Raw genomic sequence first — 20,389 nt, 5'->3', positions numbered from 1 at the left:
TCTTCTTTGGCAGGGGGCGCTTTGGCCAGGTTCACAAGTGTGAGGAGAAAGCAACAGGTCTGAAGCTGGCGGCCAAGATCATCAAGACCAGAGGCACAAAGGATAAGGTAAAAGCCGTGCAATGTGGATCTCTCCTTGCCATCATCTTCTCTTCACTAAAGCGTCTTTCCATCTTCTTAGGATGAAGTGAAGAACGAGATCAACATCATGAACCAGCTGGATCACGTGAACCTCATTCAGCTTTACGATGCCTTTGAGTCTAAGAATGACATTGTCCTGGTCATGGAGTAGTACGTGTTTTCCTCTGCCCCCATCCCCTCCCCTGCACAGCTGCACGCACACATCTGGAGTGCCCCACGGCATCCAGTGACTATGTGGCTGCCGCTCTATCCTGCTTCAGAAATTGCTGGATCCCTGTTTGGTGCACCCCTGATTCTGATTGGCGTGTGTCAGACAACTGCATCAGTTTCAGAAGGAAAAGCACACAGGAAAACACATCTCCATGTGTGATGTTACTGAGAAGAAGTAGAATGACAGCATAGGTGTAGCTTTGTATCTAAGCTACATGTCAAACAGCCAACCTAAATACTACTCGGGTTAACCTGAAGGGAAGTGGTTCTTGAACCACATTTTCTTTTCGACCTAATCATTAATACAAAGTTCACATCAAACTCTTAATAATTAGGGCTAAGAAACTTCCATTTAAATTCACTTTTATAAAAAATTAACAAGTATCTAATAAGAGAGTAGTTCTAACTAACACTGAATCAGTGTTGTGCTTCAGTTCATTCTTTCCTCCACTTGGAGTTTTGTTTATCATTGTGCAATAGGAATTTTGGGTAATAAAATGTCCAGCATCAGAAGCACATAGGAGCACGTTAACACCGAAAGTAGCCCGAGGAGACCCTGTTTGGCCTTTGCTTGGTATTTGGGATTCCTCTCTCTACCTCTGTAGGGTCCTCTTTATCTTCCATATATGTCAGGAGATGGCAGATGTGGATTCACTCCAGAGTGGCAGCCACCGGATGACAGGCACCTTGAGGCTGCCCAGTTGTGAAGTTGATGGTAATTAAAATAAGGGCCTTCAGCACAAGCATCATCTGGCAGAGATAGCGACGGGGCTGGAGAGGTCACTGTGTCCACACACCTGTTGGAAGAGTTAGGGGAGTTCGACCAGCCAGCTGCTTGCTCCAAGAAATAGCTGTGTTCCTGAAGGAGTCACACTCAGGGCTTCACGCCTCTTCTCTCTGCAGTGTGGATGGAGGGGAGCTGTTCGATCGCATCATCGATGACAACTACAATCTGACCGAGTTTGACACCATCCTGTTCATCAAGCAGATATGTGAGGGCATAAGACACATGCATCAGATGTACATTCTCCATTTGGATCTGAAGGTAGGGTGTGTTCTGTTTGGTATGAGACCCTTGCCACCTCCCCCTCCTATGGATCAGTGGGCCCTGTCCAGTACCCCATGCCAGCTTGGGAAATGTATGCTGTTATGAGGTACATATTTGGGAATTAATAAAAACCTGGATTCTGATCGTCCTCTCCCCATCCCCAGCAATGTCACCCCCTAATTTTTGCACACCTCCATCTTCAGGGACTGCTGTTCAGATTCTTCTAAGTTGCCTGTGTTAAAGGAATCCACATTTAGGGAGATGCTTTCCCTAAAAGATTAGAAATAGAACTACCACCACCACCACTCCCACCATCACGGCATCCTTGTTGCATCCCTTTCATTTTTAGAGTAAATAGGTGGGAGGATTTTAGCTAACTCAGAAGTCCCTAGTGGTAGCCAAATTTTCCAGCTCTCCAAGTATCCTTAGCAGTCTCAAAGTCTTTTAGGAGGTGCTGGACTTTAGGGATTTGTTTTTCTGTGGGCATGCTAGAGCACCAAGTAGAGACCTATAGCAGAATGGGATACAGGGCAGCCAGAAGGGTGGTGCTAACATGCTCAGGAGCCCAGAAGGGTGGTGCGGGTGGGGCGAGCACCACTTTGGACATGGTGGAGAGCCTCTGGAATAGTGGAGAGCCAAACCACCTGCCTTTCTTCTCTTATGTAATGACTCCTCCCGTTTGATCTCTCCCCCATTATGAAGTCCTAGAATTTGACTGTACATAGTTAGAACCAGTGAAAGACCCAGGCTCAATAACTCTGATCAGCTCTAATATTGGGGCTAAGTATCATAAATTGCCCCTTCTTGTGTGGCACAATCATTTTCTCATTTCTCCATTTGCACAGCATGACCGTGAGATAAAATATATATTCTACATAACATACCACCGGCTGCAAGTCATCGGGGATTGTAGAGCTGAATAAATTTAACTTCCTTAAATGGGTTTCCACGGCTCTCTCTTCTTATAACTTAACTTGCCTCACTGTCCTGATTTATGGGCACTACCCCTCCCATTCACGGGGCAGGAGGAAGTGGTATATAAAAGACAGTCAGAGGTTGAAAATCATTAGCAAAGCCCTTGGCTTCGAACTGAGTTTGATACTGTGTATTGCCATGGAGCGTTTTCGCTGAGTGTATATATTCCGCAGATAGCCCTACAGGGATTTGATTGGCAACTAAAACTAGGACCTGACCTACCGTAAGTCAAATAGCTCTGTATGTGGCTTCATAGCATTGATTGAGGACTTGCAATGGGCAATTTTAGTTATGGCTTGTAGGCAAAGATAATAGTAAAGGCGACAGCTGGATGGGTCATTAAGGACCACTCATCCCTTGCAGAAAGCTCTGTGGAAGGAAAATGGCCAAAAATATTAAGAGTGCTTGTCACCATGGAGGGGAGATTATAGGTGACTTAAAAATGAAAAATGGCCTCCTTTACATTTTTTCTGTGTTTTGCAAATCTTAGTCAGTGAATATGCTTTCATTTCATAGTTAAAAAAATTTTTTTTGATTTTTTCAAGTGCCCTCAAAGCTGTGAACGCATTTTTATGTCATAGTATCCTTTGACAATCGGACAGCTTTATACATGATTAATCAGTTATCTAAGCACAAAACCAAATGTTCTTACAGAGCATCCACTTGTTTATAAATAGCTTTTACTCATAGACATCAGTTTTAGAGATGTTTTAGAAAAGGGCTTCGAAAGACGTTATGCCAACCAAATGGACCCCTGAGTGTTGATAAGGAGACACTACATCATTTCTTTCAGGGCTTCTTAGTTTCTGATCTCATTTGAACCTCCTCTCTACCCGGACAGGCAGGGGAGGGGCAGCTGTGACCCCACCTAAATGGGACGTGGGGTCCTGGGATTCAGCAACTCAACAAATGCACCCCAGCTCTCAGGGATGAATTGGGACTAGAGCTTGAGAGTTCCAAGCAATTCTTCGAAAACATGATTTCTCTTTTTTTATGGTTGACCTAGACTTTCAGTCAAATTCCCTATTTCTCTCGGACCTCAGTTTTTCCTACCTAACAGACACAGGCACACCTGTAAGATGTTCTACAAACGCTGAGTTGCATTGCTCTACTGTCTACGCTTCTCCCTCTTCCACTTCCCCCAAGACTGTTGGCTTGACGGAGCCGAGCCTTACCTGAGTTAAACTCCAAGGGAACACTTAGTCAAGGGTTTGGGCACTGGAAACACACTCAGCGAAACTTTGGAATTGCTGAGCATGAAGAATGAACGAGGGGGATGTCTTCCCTTTACACAGGACTTTCCCATAGCCTAAGCGCAAAGGGAAAATCTGGAGGTCACGAGTATCCACATTATATTGTGTACTCAGTGTGGCTGTTCAAATGAATCAGGCCATTTCTCCTGGAGCTCATAAATCCTCGGGAAAGATATTCCTCCATGAAGGGGAAATTCATACTTAATAATTTTAGGGGGGGGCACACGTCAAGTCCGAGACCGCCTCCACCGGTCCGTTTGGAAGGCCCTGAAGCAGCCTCCTTGTCTTTCTTCCCTCGGAGAGGCCTCTGCCTGAACTCACGCATTATGGTAAACTGGAGAACCAGAGAGAGGGACAGGCAGGGTAATGCAAGGTTGGCAGGGTACCCACAACCTCATCCACCACAAAATTAAAGGAGAAAATACCCACACAGACAAGCCAGACCCAAAGTGAAAGGCCTGATATGTTTTTCCTGAGCATCGTTGTATTTTTAGTTGTGGTTCGAGGACAATTTGAGTGAATGATGGTTGTTTTCATTGCTAATGTGTCTCTTTCTCCTGGCAGCCTGAGAATATCCTGTGTGTGAATCGGGATGCTAAGCAAATAAAAATTATTGATTTTGGATTGGCCAGAAGGTATGTGTGTTTGGGCATAGGTATATGAACGGAGGCAGGGAGCAGGATGGTGCTCTTTCTTTGCAAAGATAAATCTGATACACCTCTTTGGCTTCAGACTCTCATTTAGAACTAACTTGACAAAAATTATATCCCAGCCTTACCTTGCTGACTTTGGAATTGGAATGTTTAGAGGCTTCTACAAGTGTATCCAATAAAACATCAGAAAACTTAAAATCTAATACAGTGAGGTTATGAAATTTGGAGACATTAGCTTAGAATTTCTAAGTTTGTCTTAGTCTTGTATATTTGTTCTGTTTGTAAAGAGAAGATTTACTTTAAAAAAACGAAGAGTGTCAACAAGGTTGCTAAGTGTTCCGGTACATATAAGCTTCTTACGTGAACAGAGTTTATATGTGGGCCTCAGCACATATAATATTAATGGAGAATTTGAAAGGATGCAAATTATTGCATTTCATTTACTCATTAATATGGGTATATTCAAGCCATCGACATGGCAAAGGTTGTGTCAGTTTTCCTTTCATTGTGTTCTGTAATTCAGTGTTTCTAGTTATTCTCACTGGCTTCCTCCACCACTGTTTCAGATTATTAAGGTTTTACAGTATGAATTGTGACTCTTAAACTCCTGACTCCTTCACAAGTTTTTAACTTGTGACTAAATACGCGATTTCCTCTAAAGCCTGTGTATTTAAAATTTCCTGTGTGGCTGAAGTTATTTCTGTCTTATAGACTGCATCTTTGCAGTTTCTACGATTGTTGCTTTTTGACCGACCCTCTCCATCTCTCCACTTTGTCCCTTGAATTTCAGATACAAACCCAGAGAGAAGCTGAAGGTGAACTTTGGAACTCCAGAATTCCTTGCCCCTGAAGTCGTGAACTATGATTTTGTTTCCTTTCCCACTGACATGTGGAGTGTGGGCGTCATTGCCTATATGCTGTAAGCAGATCTCCAGTCTCTCTGACACTTGCAGATAGGAAAAATAGCCCAATGTAGGTCTTTTAAAAAATAAATAATGGCCTGCCATATTGAGTCACTTTCTAGGCTCTGTGAATCCTGTGGGTGAAAGACATAAATTCTTCCCCTTGCATCACTAGAAAAAGTAAATGTATGTCTACTTGTAACCCCTCTAACTCTTAGGACTCCACTTAATACCTTAAATGTAATTAAAAAGCAACTTGCGTCCTATCTCCTAAATGACTACTGCTAGCCTTACTCCTCAAGGGTGACACGTTGGTGTTTGCCTTTGCCATCTGAATGTGGGGCAGACTTTAGCAGCGGTAAACGCTTTAAAAAGGAAGTTGTGCTATCCTTAGAGATTCATATTTCAGTGTGGCTGCTCACCCCAGAGCTGCAGGTGTTTAATTAGGGGCCGGGGTGGGGGAGTGCGGCATTTTCTTGATTGCAAAAATACATTGGAAAATTATGTTTAATTATCAGGTTATTCGCCTTCTCTCAGTTTTAAACGACAAACCAAGAAAAAGCAACCTATTTGTAAAGGGTTTGAAGCTATTTAAACAAGACTCACTCTGGATCCTGTGTCTTACAGGCTTAGTGGTTTGTCCCCCTTCCTGGGTGATAACGATGCTGAGACCCTGAACAACATCCTGGCCTGCAGGTGGGACTTAGAGGATGAAGAGTTTCAGGACATCTCCGAGGAGGCCAGGGAGTTTATCTCCAAGCTTCTGATTAAGGAGAAGAGGTAACCCAAGTTTGTTCTGGGCTCTGGAAGAAGTAGAGAAATGGGGGAGCATAGGCTACCACAATTCATGTAAATCATTCCCGAATTCCGTTAGTGACATCTCCACTGTCCAAGCAAAGTTGGAAGGCGTTTGATGCTCTTGACTTTGTTTATGTAGATCAGGGATTGGTTTGGTCATGAGACTTGAAAGGGGCTATAAAATCTTCCTTCCTTCTGCCTTTTGCAATAAGGCTCCAGCAATTAGGGCCTCTTGCTGGGCCTCAAAATGAAGGGTGTGGGATAAGTTATTTCCATAACCCCTTTCACATCTCCGAAGTACATATCCGTCTCTGTGTAGCTGGACACTTAACTATCATGTCACTTGAGAACCAACAGTGGGCCAGACTATGCCACATGCTTCATAGGCCTGGCTTTTAATCCCCATCCATCTCCAGAAGGTGGGAATTATCATTACTATTTTATGGATGAGATTCTAAATAGTATGCCCAAGGTCATACGGCTGGTCAATGCAGAACTGAGAGTCGAACATGTCAACCTTCCACTAAGGCTGCACATTTATCTCTTCCATATTACATGGCCTTCTACTTTCTTTCATTGTAAAACCACATTAATTCAAAATTCAGCAGATGGGAGCACCTGGGTGGCTCAGTCTGTTCAGTGTCTGCCTTCAGCTCAGGGTTCTGGGATCAAGCCCTGCATCGGGCTCCCTGCTCAGTGCAGAGTCTGCTTCTCCCGCTCCCTCTCCCCTGCCTGTGCCGTCTCTCTCAGATAAATAAATGAAATCTTAAAAAAAAATTTTCAGCAGATAAAGAAGAATGACCTTGAAACATAGGGGGCTTACATTTTAGAATTACAGGCAGGGGCAAAAACACTGTTTCAGATGGTTTTATATCTAAAACATAAGAATGGTAAATACCATTTAGGATTTTCTACTTGCTTCATTGTTTTATCATCTTTATGGTTGTTAAGTTATTAACAAACATGACCTTGAATAGATAGGAGGGTGTACTTGGAAGTTGGGGGTTAAAGAAGCAGCATGAGGCTAGAGCAGTGCCTGATACAAAGGAGGTGCTTTATCTACAATTGCCAAGAAACGTGTCTGGGGCATCGAGAACAGTTGTGTAAAGTCCAATCCCTGCCTTTAGGGAACCCATGATCTAGGAGAAGAGATAGATATTTATTAAAAAGATATAATGCAATGCAGTTAATGCAGATAGAATTTATTGAAAAGGGTCAGTCAGGACTGGGTCCTAGGAGGTAAGGAGGACTTAGCCAGGCTGGGGGTGTCAGTCTGAGGAGGGGGCACTGCACAGACATGCAGACATGGGTTTGATCTTTAATGGGAAGTCACAATGGCTGATGTTACTATTATGATTATTATTTGTATGTCACTGAACACCAGGCAGTGAACAGATGGAAAAATGTCAATTCTATCAAATTGTTGGTGGGTGAGCTCTACATTTACTGCGAATCTATTTGACAAATAAACTTTTATGTGTTATATGATTGAATTAAATGAGGAAACAGGGGCTGAGAGCAGTGAAGCAGTTGCAGAGCACAAGGCAGAGTCAGAACCATGCCCGTTGGCCTCCAGTGCCAGGCCCTGCCCTTTCCTTTGGTCTGGGCGACACCTTCGGAAGGCTAGTTACACATTTGGGCAGAGTGACACCTGCCTGAGTATTCAAATCAATAGTTGGCTGAAACTAAGGCCAACACCTGACACCACTCTCATAGAATGTATTTCTGGGTACAAAATAAACATGAAATTGCATTAAAAATTTAATTATTAGTACTATGTTATTGCTAACTTTTTAATAGTCAACTTTCAGAAGTTTGCATTACTATAGGGCAGAAATAATAATTTTTTGGCACTGTCAGCTATTGAAATGCTTCTAGGGGTCCAATACAGAACAAAATGGCACTTCCATCTGAGGTTGGTAGAGGTCACGAGTTTTTTAAAAATTATACCTGCCTGCTTAAAATCTCACTAATGATGATGTTGTCACCAAGTTCTTAAACCTTCCTTCATGGATTAAAGAGTTATCGTCTCTTCGAGTCTCATACTTAAATATTTGGTATCTGACGAAGCAATTTTACTGAAGCAATCTGCAAACCGAAATTCCATGACTGTTGGAAACTACTTTCTTGATACTGTTTCAGAAATAGATTCCAGATTGTTGTGCTCACTTAGAGTTTTTATTTTGAAAGGTTATTTGGTTTAATGTGTTAAACGTTAGCACTCAAGATAAGTTTACAAAACTTGAAATTAGAATATTATATAATCTTTATAATTCTCCTGTTATTTTTTAAATTTTATAAACATTTGCTGGCTCAAAAGGATATAGTTCCTTTGTAAAGGTATCTAATGTACTCTCTCTCCATACTTATATTAACTCTTCATCTATTTAAGTTTTCAAATTTTTTTTAAAGATTTATTAATTTAATTTGAGAGAGAGAGAATGAGTGGGAGAAGCAGAGGGAGAGGGAAGGAGAATCCCAAACAAACTCTATGTTTGCATGTTACAGTCTCATGACCCTGAGATCATGACCTGCACCAAAACCAAGAGTTGGGCGCTTAACCAACTGAGCCACCCAGACGCCCCCAGAATTTCTCAATTGAAAAGTTAGTGATACATATTATTCAAGCATTTTAATATATAAATCACCTTTGTGATTATCAAGAATCATTGTAGCATTTTGCTCTTGCGATAGTAAGTAAACATTTGTTTTCCCACTGATGGATAGAGGTTCAATTCATGAAGCTCAAACATTGCATGAAAGAAATGGTTACTTGTATTGGAAAGTAGATGTTCAATTAGGAACAAGAATTTTGAATTACTTGCCCCACTTCTCTTACTGCTGTTGTTACCCTGACTTGATTTGGTGGTAACCTACAACCATCCAGGATAGTTCTAGAAAAGATAGCAGGTGACATTTGGCCATCTGGTCTCCTAAAGACAATGGCCAGAGCTGAGGTGAATGACAGATTCAGGCCTCCTTGGTGTGTCTTTGCTAACAGCTCTCTGAATTTCCCTTTAGTTGGAGAATAAGTGCAAGCGAAGCGCTCAAGCATCCTTGGCTGTCAGACCACAAGCTCCACTCAAGACTCACCACACAGGTAACCAAGGCCTGTTGCTTTTCCTTTCCTTTCCTCGCTGACCTTAGTCTTTTGATGATAAGAGACTAGAAGCTTCTTAGCCTCATACGGGGTCCTGTCTACTTCCATCTCTCACAGCCTTCAATCTTGTGCTAGTGCTAGTGTTGAATTGCTTAAAATGCTTTTTTTGTGTGGGTTTTTAAAAAAATAAATGCTTCGTATGTTGTTTAGGAGATATTATTTTCAGCATAACTATTTATTATATTATTCAATCATTGTACCCATTATAAAATAAATTACATCCCCGTACTATACACACACACACACACACACACACACACACTGTAGTCTAGGATACATAAACATACAACATTTTGGTGAACATAGGTTACCTTACATTCAGGATAAATATGCCTCCTTAAAACAGAACTCAGAATTTTTTTTTAAAAGATTTTATTTTTTTTATTCACGAGAGACACACACACACAGAGGCAGAGACACAGGCAGAGGGAGAAGCAGGCTCCATGCAGGGACCCCGACGTGGGACTCGATCCCAGGACTCCGGGGTCACAACCTGAGCCGAAGGCAGATGCTCAACCACTGAGCCACTCAGGCGTCCCCAGAACTCAGAATTTTAACCGTTATGCTTACCTCCAGTCCAGTCTGTGCACCAAAACACTGTAATACTCAGGTTGATCCAGATCATAATATAAATATATGTGAAGGACACTATTACCAAAGACTGAATGAAGATGCCCTGAGTACTTGTGGTTTTTTTTTTTCAAGTTTCTATTTAAATTCAAGTTACTTAACATACAGCGTAATCTTAGCTTCGGGTGTAGGACTTAGTAGTTCATCACTTTCATGCAATACCCAGTGCTAAGCACAAGCACCCTCCTTCCTGCCCATCCCGCGTCTAGCCCACCCCCGCCCGCCTCCCTGGATCAACCCTCAGTTTGTTGTCTATCACTAAGAGTCTGTTTCCTGGTTTGCCTCCCTCTCTCTCTTCCTCTCTCTTTGTTTTCCCTTTTTTCCTGAGTCCTTGTTGACAAAAATGAAGCCCACACTCTGTGTTAACTTTGTACAATAAAATCCCTAATCTACTTTTATTGGTTTAATTGCCACTTGTGCCTGGCAGCCCATCTGTCCCTTCGGCACAGATTCCTTTCCTAAGCTTCAGATCCGTACACCTCCTGTGTATCTGACATCTCCATTTGGACCTCTGCAGTCCTAAACCGGACTGAACGCATCTTCCCCACCTCCCCTGGTCCCCCACCATCCTCCCAGAACAGCCCCCACTAAGCGGCCTAAACCAGGCACCCCCCAACCCCCCCCAGCTTTGATGTTTCCTCCCTCCCTTCAATCCTCCCATCTCATGTGTAAAGTATCTCCAAGTTCTGTACATTATTTTCCCTAATTACTTCTAGAATCCCTCTAACCTTCTCCATCCCCTTCGTTGTCCTGGCACATGACACCTCTCCTCTGAATTACTACAACAGCCTCCTCCAGACTTTCTCTACCCACCTCCGTATGAATTATCCAAATAATTCAGAACTAAAGTGTAACATTTAAGTAACTCAACTAAACATTTAGGATGTTTAACTGGCCAAGAGGTATAGAGCGGCAGTAAGTAACCTCTGCCTTTGGGCCTCATTGGGAAAGGTCTGACTTGAGCATCGGTTAAGACGCCTGCCCTGGAGTCCTATGCATTTGATACACTTTCATTTCCTCCATCTCTACTCCGCATCCTCCCTACTCCCCGGGGTTTTGGAATGGAGCTTTTTCACTGACCAACAAACCTTGGAATGACTATGCTTCAGGTACTCATTTTTTCCACATCCAGTTTTTATTGAAATTAACTTTACTTCTAAATTCAGCATCAGTACTAAGTTTTATTTGTGTCTGAATATACCTTTCCTTGATAATTGGTACTGATGTCAAGTAAAAATAGACTTTTTACCTAGTTGGTACCTCACCCAGACTACATAAACTGCTTATTAGGGTTACCAACCTATTTTGGGCCAATTTTCCACCAATGTATTTTTATCCAAGCTTATTGGTATCCAAATACACTTTGACGTGGTAGGACAATATGGAAACCACGGCAGATAAATAATGACATTATACAGTTTAAAAGGGCTTAAAATATTTTTTAAACCACATAACAACAACAAAAAATCACCTTTTTGTTATTCCATCCAACTGTTGGTACCTGGGAGAAAAGATATTTCAGGAATGATGAGGATTTGAAAAAAATAAATTCCATTGTAGAAATCTAGTTAGTTATCGTTAAAGTTATAATTGTATGGGACTAGGCCAGGCACTGGTCTAACTGCTTTACAAAAATTAATTTTTTTAATCCCCATACCAGTTTTCTGAAACGGGTACTGTTATTTTCCTCCTATAGATGAGGAAACAGAGGACAGGGCTAAGTATTTGTATAGGATCCCACCAGGTGAAGGTGATGGAGCTAGCATCCCAGTGTAGACAGGCAGGCTCTGGAGTCTGAGCAAAGCTTCGCCGCTCCGCTATCCTGCTGGATAATGGGCTTCTGGGCCAAGGGGACCTGATGATGTTTCCAGAACTCTTTATGTACTGTACAATTTTGGTGTTACTGAATGCCAGTATTCAGGCTTAATGTGTTTTATTTTTAAAGCAAATATTAAGACTAGATTTTTCCTGAAGATTCATTTTTGGCATAATTTTGGTTCTGATATGTCCCATAAAATCAGAATTTAAATTTATGTTCAAAATTTTAGTCTTATCCCTAGCTATTTACTATTTAAATCTAACTTCTGTTTTAAAAGTCTTTCCTAGACTTTTACTTATCTCTTTTAATTATTTCATGCTTAAAAGCACTTAGCATTTCTTAACCACTAAGCCTGCCTATAATCAGTCAGTAAATTTAAGAAGGATTTTTTTCCCCCAGGAGTTAAAGCCCTGTAGCTCTCTGCCTTCTGTATTATGTTCTTACATTTCCAACCGTCCATACATAACCCATCTTCCATCAGAAACAGCTCTCAGCTGGAGTGGAACAAAGCATTCCCAAATTACCAATCTGTTAGAACTCATCAAGCACCTACTGCAGACTTAATAAATGCTTTGGGCCTGGAGGAAGGAAAACTGAACAACTCTGACATTGTTTCTTTTCTGCCAGAACTAATAAGCCTCTACCTTTCCTTCACATTTCCAGAATTATGACCTTAGCGCATGCCCTTTTTCCAATTTACAGAACTAATAAAATACCTTAGGATCTGATATTACACCTCTGCCCATCTCTTCTCTAATTCACCAAATGATTACTTCATTCGTAACAACTCTGATCATAGTACTTCCTCACCAAAAATCCTTCAAGTGTTCCCCATTGTGCACACCGAACAAACACAGCCAGCGTCCCAGGCGAGCCCCGACACGCCCCGATCCCGGTGTCTAGTCCTGTCTCCGCTACTGCTTCCAGACCAGCCCAAATCCTAGCAAGTGCGTGAGACCTACTTTAAATCCCACCTCCCTTAAGATGGTCCTTCCCAATCCCCAAAGTGGAGGTGCTTTCTCCAACTTCTTGAACCTCTCCTGTGGCACTTAAATAACTCAAAAACTTTTGGAAGAAGCAAAAGTTGTATCTGATTCATCTTTGTCCTCACCTGATCTCAGTCTTGATTCTTGTGTTTTGTCAGCATGAATGTCTGTGGAAGTGAGTTTTGGCAAAACACACGTATGTAAAAATGAGGTGTCATCAGATGCCAAGCTCTCTAACTCTGAGAGGAAAGTTAGTGATGATATAAGAAAGTGGGGGAATGCTTGAGCTGGATCCTAAATGTGGGTCAATGTATCTGTCAGGGGGTCATGTACAATGTAGGCTTCTAGAACATTCTCTAAGAGCATTTTCTATTCAGTAGCAAGTTATTAACTCTTCAGGTGTTCTCACATCAGAAGTTAGGAATGAAATGATTTAAAAAAAAAAAAAGTTCTAATCCTTCTCCACATATCTTCTGATTTCCCCAGAGGAAGAAGAATTGCTGCTCGAATGCAAAGGACCTTGTGACCAAATAGTCCATGGAAGGCACCCATTTGAAAGGTTTGTCTTGGGTCTTTTCCTAAGGAGATGTTTGTGCAAGCCTTTAAAGATCAAGAAATAAGTTAAATGTGTGTTGCACTGACTATGCGGGATGCAGGGTGGTGTTTCTGGTGAGAGGGAGGGCCTTGATTTTAGACTGCTCTGTGTGCAACCTGGATCTGCCATTTTCTAGCACAAAAACCTGTTTCCTGATGATTTGTGGGTTGGGGATAGTCTTACTTCCTACGCTTGTTGAGTGGCTCCACAAGATAATCCAAACTAAGCCTGGAGACCAGGGCCTGGCACATAGGAGGTAGTCAATAATTAGCTCAGTTGGTGCCAATAATTGAACAGGACAGTTTATGGTAGTCCTCATAGTTGTGTGGGATCAGAGGAAGTATTCATTGTTTTTGTTTTTTTATTAATGGGAAACCAATCTCAGGGACTCACAGACTAAATAACTCCCTCAAAGCTATGCCGCTAATATCAGGTATCTCTGATTTTTAAAGCCCAAGCTTATTTTTCTTCCCTGAGCTGCCTCCTGGTATTGGCCCACTCTTGGACCTGGAGGAGCCACCACTTCATACAAAGCCTCTACCCTGCTTAGAATTTTGTCAGAATTCTTAAGACAATAGTTCTACATATGAATACCTTTGATTGTATCAATAAGCTGGCTTAATTTATGCCCTAAAGGAGAAGCCTAAGGCAGTGTATTTATTACAGAGGACTTTTAGAAATCCCAACATCTATGTCCCAATTGGGGGCTCATTTAACCTCCAGCAGGTCAGTTCTCTAATTTGGGGAAGTAAGTCCACAGCCATTGTTGCAACTCAGTTTTAACAGATGTGTAAGACGTATGAGTCTATTGTTCTTGCTGCTCACTGGTCTTACTCTTTTATTCTGATTGGTATTTATTCTGGTCCCAAGGTTTTTGTTTGTCTGTTTGCCTGTATATTCTTGTAAGAATCTTGCCTTGAATCTCTTGTAGAATAAGATCAACCAGAAATATATCAACAAATCATAGCAAAAGTCACAGACCAGAGTTAGGCAAGTATTCAGCCTTTGGTGTACAGGTCACTTCTCTAGAAATCTATGAAACAGAAAGCCTTGGGTTTCCTACTTACCAAGACCATTCTCATGTGTCAGTGATAGCAAGGACACTGAAGCTTTGGAGAAAGTTGAGGAAGAAAGCTTTAGGTCTTGTGACAATGTGGAGAAGGAAAGGACTCTCCATGCTCCCCGGCCTGGGTCGTCGGGCTGGCTGAGGTGCAGCCTGGCCTTCACTGTGAGTGGTGGGCACCAGAGTCCCCGGGCAGCTCTCCCTCCCAGTTTCATCCACAGTGACCACAAACCTCGAGGGTTCGCCACAAACTACATTCCCACCATGAGCACTGGAGTCACTTTGGAGGCCCAGTAGGAATGAATTCATTGGGTGACAGGAGGTCACATTGCAAGGCAGGCCTGTGGCCGGGGTCTGGCAGGAAAAGAGTGAGGAGGGAATGACAGTGGGAGGCGGTGGTGGAGTCCTTCCATGTCATGTTGGAGCCTTGAGCCCAACGCAATGGAAGACGGTGGCAGCCCAAGCAGTGACAGTTATGCAGAGGACAAAGATACGGGAGCTGGTCACACTGGCGCGGTTAGACACCATTTTTGTTGCAATTGCTTGATGAGACCTTTCTGTGAGCATGGTCGGGCCTGTCTCCTGATGGTCACTTGGGCTGGCTGCCTTCCTCTCCTGGGTCCCTCCAGCTCCAGTTAGCCACAGAAATTCACCTTGGTTGCCCTGCAGGCCGGGGAAGAGTTGTTTTAGGCCCATGGGATGTGGGTCTTTCCTAGTTTACTTTTTCACTTTTTTTTTTTTCCAAATTAAAATGTAAGTTTAAGATATTAACTCTGAGAGTAGCCTCATTTGGGAAGAATTTCTTTTAAATCATTTTTTATAGTATTTCCTGCCAGGATAAGATGGGGTTTTTGGCAAGCTCTGTTATGAGTAAAACCAACTTTGTGATAATATTGATTTTTAAAATCTGGTGGTTGAAGATTATTCCTGCGGAAAAAAAAATGACTTCCAGGCCCTATGAATAAGGCAGGATCCACAATGTAAATTGAGGCATATAAATCTCCTACAATTTGTTAGAGGTTTTTTGATGCGTTGAGGAAACACTCTAAAAACCGACCTGGTGGCATTTCGTTTTGTGCTTCTGTTGCATCTTTTGCCAACCTGTGAAATATGAATTTAGGCTTCCTCCTCAGATCCATGGGAGTGACGTAGGGCAGCAAGCCGCATGCGGGCCCATGCCACACGTGGTCCTAAAGCAAATAAAAACATTCCCATGCAAGATCTTCGGTGTCCATGTCACTTTGATGCGGGGTCAGGCGGACAGGATGGACGGCGCGGTGGGGAGCTCTCGGAGCTGGCCGTGCTTCCCATGAAACAAAGCGGCCTTGTCCTTCGATGTTGCAAATAGTGCAAAAATATCTTGCATAAACTTAAAAAAACACACACACACAAAACCCAACTTTGGTAAGCAGTGGAATCCTGCAAGGGGTTTCTCTTTTTTTTTTTTTCCCTCCCTCTCTCACATGCACACATGCATTATAAAAAATCATGTGTGGTTTTCCTAAGGGGCACAACCAACTAATTACAATTTTAAAAGCCCTGCTGAATTAACAAGAGTCATATTTTGTTTGCTTTGCAGGAAAACTGCTGCGGTTGCTGCTGCTTTGGGAAGATTTTTGGAAAAATCAGCAGTTCTGATGCCTTGACCCCAATGATGACGGGTGGCGATGGGGGTGGGGGAGCCGCTGCACTTGAACTCCGAGCGCCTGCTTAAGGCCGATGCCTAGTGTCGTGTCCCGGGGATGCAGACAAGCCCCGGAACCCTTTGCTCACATCCCTACACCCCGTGATAGTCCACATTTGGGAAGATGTTTCCCTGACATCTTGAGTTTCCAATGCTTTTGATTTTAGTCACTGGGATGAGGGACGCATTATTCTTGCTCATCCTCAGCTACTAGAGCAATCGGACTGAAGATGTCTTTGAGGCATTTAAACCTGGAGGAGGATACATTTAGAGGCAGAAAACTGCTTTTGGTCCTTAAACTATGCCTTTCAAAGAGGTGACCATATTGCCAGAAGAAAATTCTGTCTTTTGCACCCTTGAACACTTGGTTTCTTGGACTTCATTATTTTGATTGGGTCTGAAATCAGGTGAATCCAATTGATAAATAATTTGCTTTCTGGAACTCAAGCTGTTTTTGAATCCCGAGGCAAGAGGCATCAGGCATCCTACCTTCCACTTATTCTGAACTTTTCTCCCAGTTCATCCGTTTCTTCCGAGCAGCGAGTCTACTTTCAAATGAGTGACGTGCACTTCACAAGGCAGCCCCGCTCTCTTCTGATTGAACATTCACGTGCAAGAAGTGCACTAGTTTTCACAAGTGGAGCAAGAGGTGTCTGCTGACAGTTAGTCCTAGAATTACGATCTTTGGGACGATGGTAACAGTCTCGAGAGCTTGGCCCGAGCCGCGATGTCAACGAGCGATGGGTCATGAGCGTCCTAAGGCAGGGCGGCCCTTCGCCTCCGGTGTTGAAATGATTTTGGAAATAGCGTTCAGGTTTCTGGGTCAACTCCAACATTTTTGAAGACCAACCATCTCACCTCTGCAGAGTCTCGCATGGCTCAGTGGTTGTGAAGAGAGGAACCTTCAGAAACCGGGAGGTGAGGAGGACACTCCTGCTTACCCCTTGGATATGAGGATGACTTCCAGTTGGAAGCTTCTTCTTGTTCCTGAGCTCATACGCCATTTCATTACAGATTTCTAATAATGGAGATGAGTCCTACCGTATGTAGCACAGAAAGGCACAGGGCGTCTCAAGAGTGAAACGTGTGTGTCCTTTCTTTATGAAGAAGGGGCCGTGCAAAGCCACACTAAACTCCTGTCACACCTCGAGCACCACACTCACCATTCAGCTTCTTTAGCTTTCCTCCTATTTCCCATTTCCAAATAACTCCTGTGTTAAGATTAACTTAAGAATGTCTTTATTTTTGGCTGTAAATGACTCGAGGCTGGGGCAGTCACAGTAGCAGTGACAGGTAAGGAGAATGCCTTCATGGCCGTATTAGGGAGGGCAGTTTGAATTGGCATGGCTTTTCTCCATTATTGCTCAGACCCGCCTAGTGGATCCTTCTGGCATGCCCGTGAAGAACTGTATGTGCAATGTTCTTATTCTCATGTGCAAGGTAAAGGGGAAGTAGAGACAGAAGAAAATGTGTAATTTAGTTCAGACCACATGCCAATTTAGCGGTCATGCTAGCTATAAAACTGACCCCTTTCTAGCTTTGCTCTTACATTATGATGCATTTCTTTTTTCCTTTGGCCTATGCATTTATCCAAGGTTGGTTTTCTCCTGTTCCTGTTATGTGACTATGCTTAAAATGTTTAATTTGGTTTCCTTAAAAAAAACACACATATAAAAAAACACACACACACACACAACAAAGCCCTGTGACTGAAGTGTTCTATTACTGTGCTATCTTTAGCTGATGGTATTCATCGAGTCTGGAAAAATACAAGCCAGTGCATGCATTAATACTCAGACCGCAGAGAGCTGGCATTCACTCAAATGCTAAATAAGACGCAAGGGTCTGATTTGAAACCCCTCATGGAAGGGCGTTTTCTATCCTGCGGTGTGGAATCTCTACCAGATAGAGCAGGAGGTCTTTTGCATCAGCTCCCATTCTGACTCACGTTGGCAGAGAAACGTTTACCAGACCCCAACACACATGGGAGAGGCAGCTTAGGCCGATGAAGGAATGATAGCTTTGTCAGATTAATCCACTAATCACCCTGCAGTCAGTGGGTGTGATTTCTTTTTAAAACAGGTTTAGAAAGGAGACTCTACTTTCAAAACGGGTCTCCTTTGAATTTGGAGTTAAATTTCCACATTTGGATGGGGAGGCATCCCCATGCCAGCAGGGCGCCTTTTATGTGAGAGCTGAGGATAGTTTGCATTGCAGAGTTGATTATTACAGTCTAGAGTTACAGCGAAATGGGAGCATTTCGGTCTCCTGCTCATCCTGTTCCCTCCCTCCACACCCATGTGGGGCTGCTCCAGCGAGGACTGCTAACTTGGTCGATTGCCACTCTGATGGGAAAGAGGGCTTTGCACAGCGGAGGAATCCAGCCAGATGCAAGCATGGACCAGAGAAGCCGAGTCTGGCTAGACGAGGGCTATTGTGATCAACTTTTCCAGGAAGTCATCAGGACTGGATAGCCTGCATTGCTCCTCCACCCTCCTAATGGGCCTTATGGCTTCAAGTCGCTTGCATTAGGAGTAGCCCTTTCTTTAGAAAAAGGTGGAATTCAGCACTGATGTGGCACGTCCCACTGCCTGCAGAGAGATAAACCCCACGAGGGAGTCAAGAAAAACCATGCCCCCATTTGTAATTTGTAAGATACCAACACTTCCCCAGAACCTGTTGCTATTTAGCAATCAGGGAGAAGAGAGCTCATGCCCCCGTCGGTGACATGGAAATGTCTGCAAAGGATTCTCACCTGAATTAACCTTGGGGAAAGATTTCTAGGTTGAAACTGGGTAATTCTCATGTTTGTTTTTAGTCTGCCTTGGTATATTTTGCTTTCTTTCCTCGAAAATGTAAATAGGCATGCTGCTTTGTTGTGGCCTACTTTGACATGAATGTGTTTTGGAAGATGAGTGAATTACTACATTTTCACCGTTTCTAAGGATATTAGCATAGCAAAACTTTTTCGTGTTTTAAAAATCAAAATACGTATTTGATATTAGGGAAATGAGGGTCTTATTCTTGATTTCATTCCTTTCTTCTTCCTTCTGCTCCCACTACCCCTACTCTAGACATGAGGCAAATGGTGTCAGGATGCATACATGATACATGTGTTTGTTCAGTTTGGATGACAGGCCAGCTGAAGGAACCTCATTTGGGAAGTCCATCTGTGCGAGTGTGCCAAGAGGGTGAGGCAGGTGTCTGTTCCCTGGCCATTTCAGTGTGGGTGCAGGCTGTGCCTTCACTGCGGCTCACTTCTCAACAGCCATGATGCTGCCTATTTTGCTTTTGCTTTATCTTTTTTATTTTTTATTTTTTATTTTTTTGCTTCTTTCTCTTTTTCTTCTGTTAGAATTAAAGTCCATCTTCTTATCCATCACAGTGCTCCCCTAAAGCCTTTTTGGGATAAAAATGATATTTCCAAAAGGCAAATTGCTTGCTGTCCTAAAGGAAGCTTGAAGCTGGACTATTAGACTATTAGGTGCTTGCGTCCTGGATGAAGGCGCCCTCCTTGCCTAGCATGAGGTCAACAGTTTCTCCCCGTAGAAGTTCTACATACATCTCGGAGCTCCATTTAGTCAGGTGTGCTTTCCATAAGTGATCTTTATGTGGGTAGTTTCACCTTCCATGAAGGCTTATAACTCAACAACCACTTATTCAAAAGAGCAAAAAACATCTAATACCTGAGTGTTCCTACCTTGAATTGTATGTGTTTTGTAGTTGTCCCAGCTGATAGATGTCAGTGAGTCCTTTTGATGAGGTTTAGGGGTGTAGATAAGAAATAAAAATGGATTCATAATATGGTGATTGCATATGTCATGTATATTTTTTATTTCTGAACATAGTCTCATTCAGCTGTATTTCTTTGCCTTATGAAGATGTATAACAGTCACATATGTGTATTATACTGAAGAATAAACACGGACCTTATTTATCCTTTGGTTAATGAGTTAAATTATTCAAAGAAGTGGACTTGGTAAATACAAACTTACAAACTCTGTCCTTTATGATAAGCTCTGATGTGTTAAAGTCCTGTGACATTTAGAATCCAATACCTTAAAAGCATGATGCCACACTACTTGTTTGGGACTCCAGAAGCAGTCACGGACTGCGTGGCCTCAGGGTGGAAAAGCAACACTCTCACTTGAAGACAATGGTGGTTGCAACGTAGCCCCACAGATTTAGGATTTCTTTCCCTATTAATGGAAAATATTACTGAGATATATGTAAAGTATTTAAAATATTTAGTGCCAGAACAGTGCTTAGTAAATCATCAAGACAATTAGCAATTCAATCCCTTTACTGTGTCTTAATGAATATTATTCAGAGAGGTGTCTGTAAGGTGTCGGCTTCAGAAAATCTGCTACTGAACTATTTCAGAATATGATGGCCCCTACATACAAAGCAATCCTGTCCCTTTCTTGGGAACTCCAGTTGTTTCCCACTTGGATCTCTAGGTGAGGCATTCTG

General features: G+C 42.6%; 1 protein-coding gene across 4 annotated transcripts in view; it reads left to right on the top strand.

The window, feature by feature from the left end:
- The window catches only part of MYLK4 (myosin light chain kinase family member 4), a 109,362-nt gene extending 89,502 nt beyond the window's left edge, over positions 1 to 19,860 (top strand). For all 4 annotated transcript variants that reach the window (XM_025446185.3, XM_025446174.3, XM_035710465.2 and 1 more), the window contains 9 exons: positions 14 to 107; positions 181 to 290; positions 1,254 to 1,395; positions 4,191 to 4,261; positions 5,070 to 5,198; positions 5,809 to 5,961; positions 9,001 to 9,079; positions 13,061 to 13,133; positions 15,812 to 19,860. In XM_025446185.3, the coding sequence (XP_025301970.1) occupies positions 14 to 107; positions 181 to 290; positions 1,254 to 1,395; positions 4,191 to 4,261; positions 5,070 to 5,198; positions 5,809 to 5,961; positions 9,001 to 9,079; positions 13,061 to 13,108 (826 nt within the window). In that variant the 3' untranslated portion in view covers positions 13,109 to 13,133; positions 15,812 to 19,860. The remainder of the gene's footprint in view (positions 1 to 13; positions 108 to 180; positions 291 to 1,253; positions 1,396 to 4,190; positions 4,262 to 5,069; positions 5,199 to 5,808; positions 5,962 to 9,000; positions 9,080 to 13,060; positions 13,134 to 15,811) is intronic.
- The last annotated feature ends 529 nt before the right edge of the window (positions 19,861 to 20,389 follow it).

The sequence above is a fragment of the Canis lupus genome, chromosome 35 (assembly GCF_003254725.2).
Source record: "Canis lupus dingo isolate Sandy chromosome 35, ASM325472v2, whole genome shotgun sequence".
Classification (NCBI taxonomy): domain Eukaryota; kingdom Metazoa; phylum Chordata; class Mammalia; order Carnivora; family Canidae; genus Canis; species Canis lupus.
Note: the sequence above shows the minus strand (reverse complement) of the source record. Positions and strands in the feature narration are given on the sequence as shown.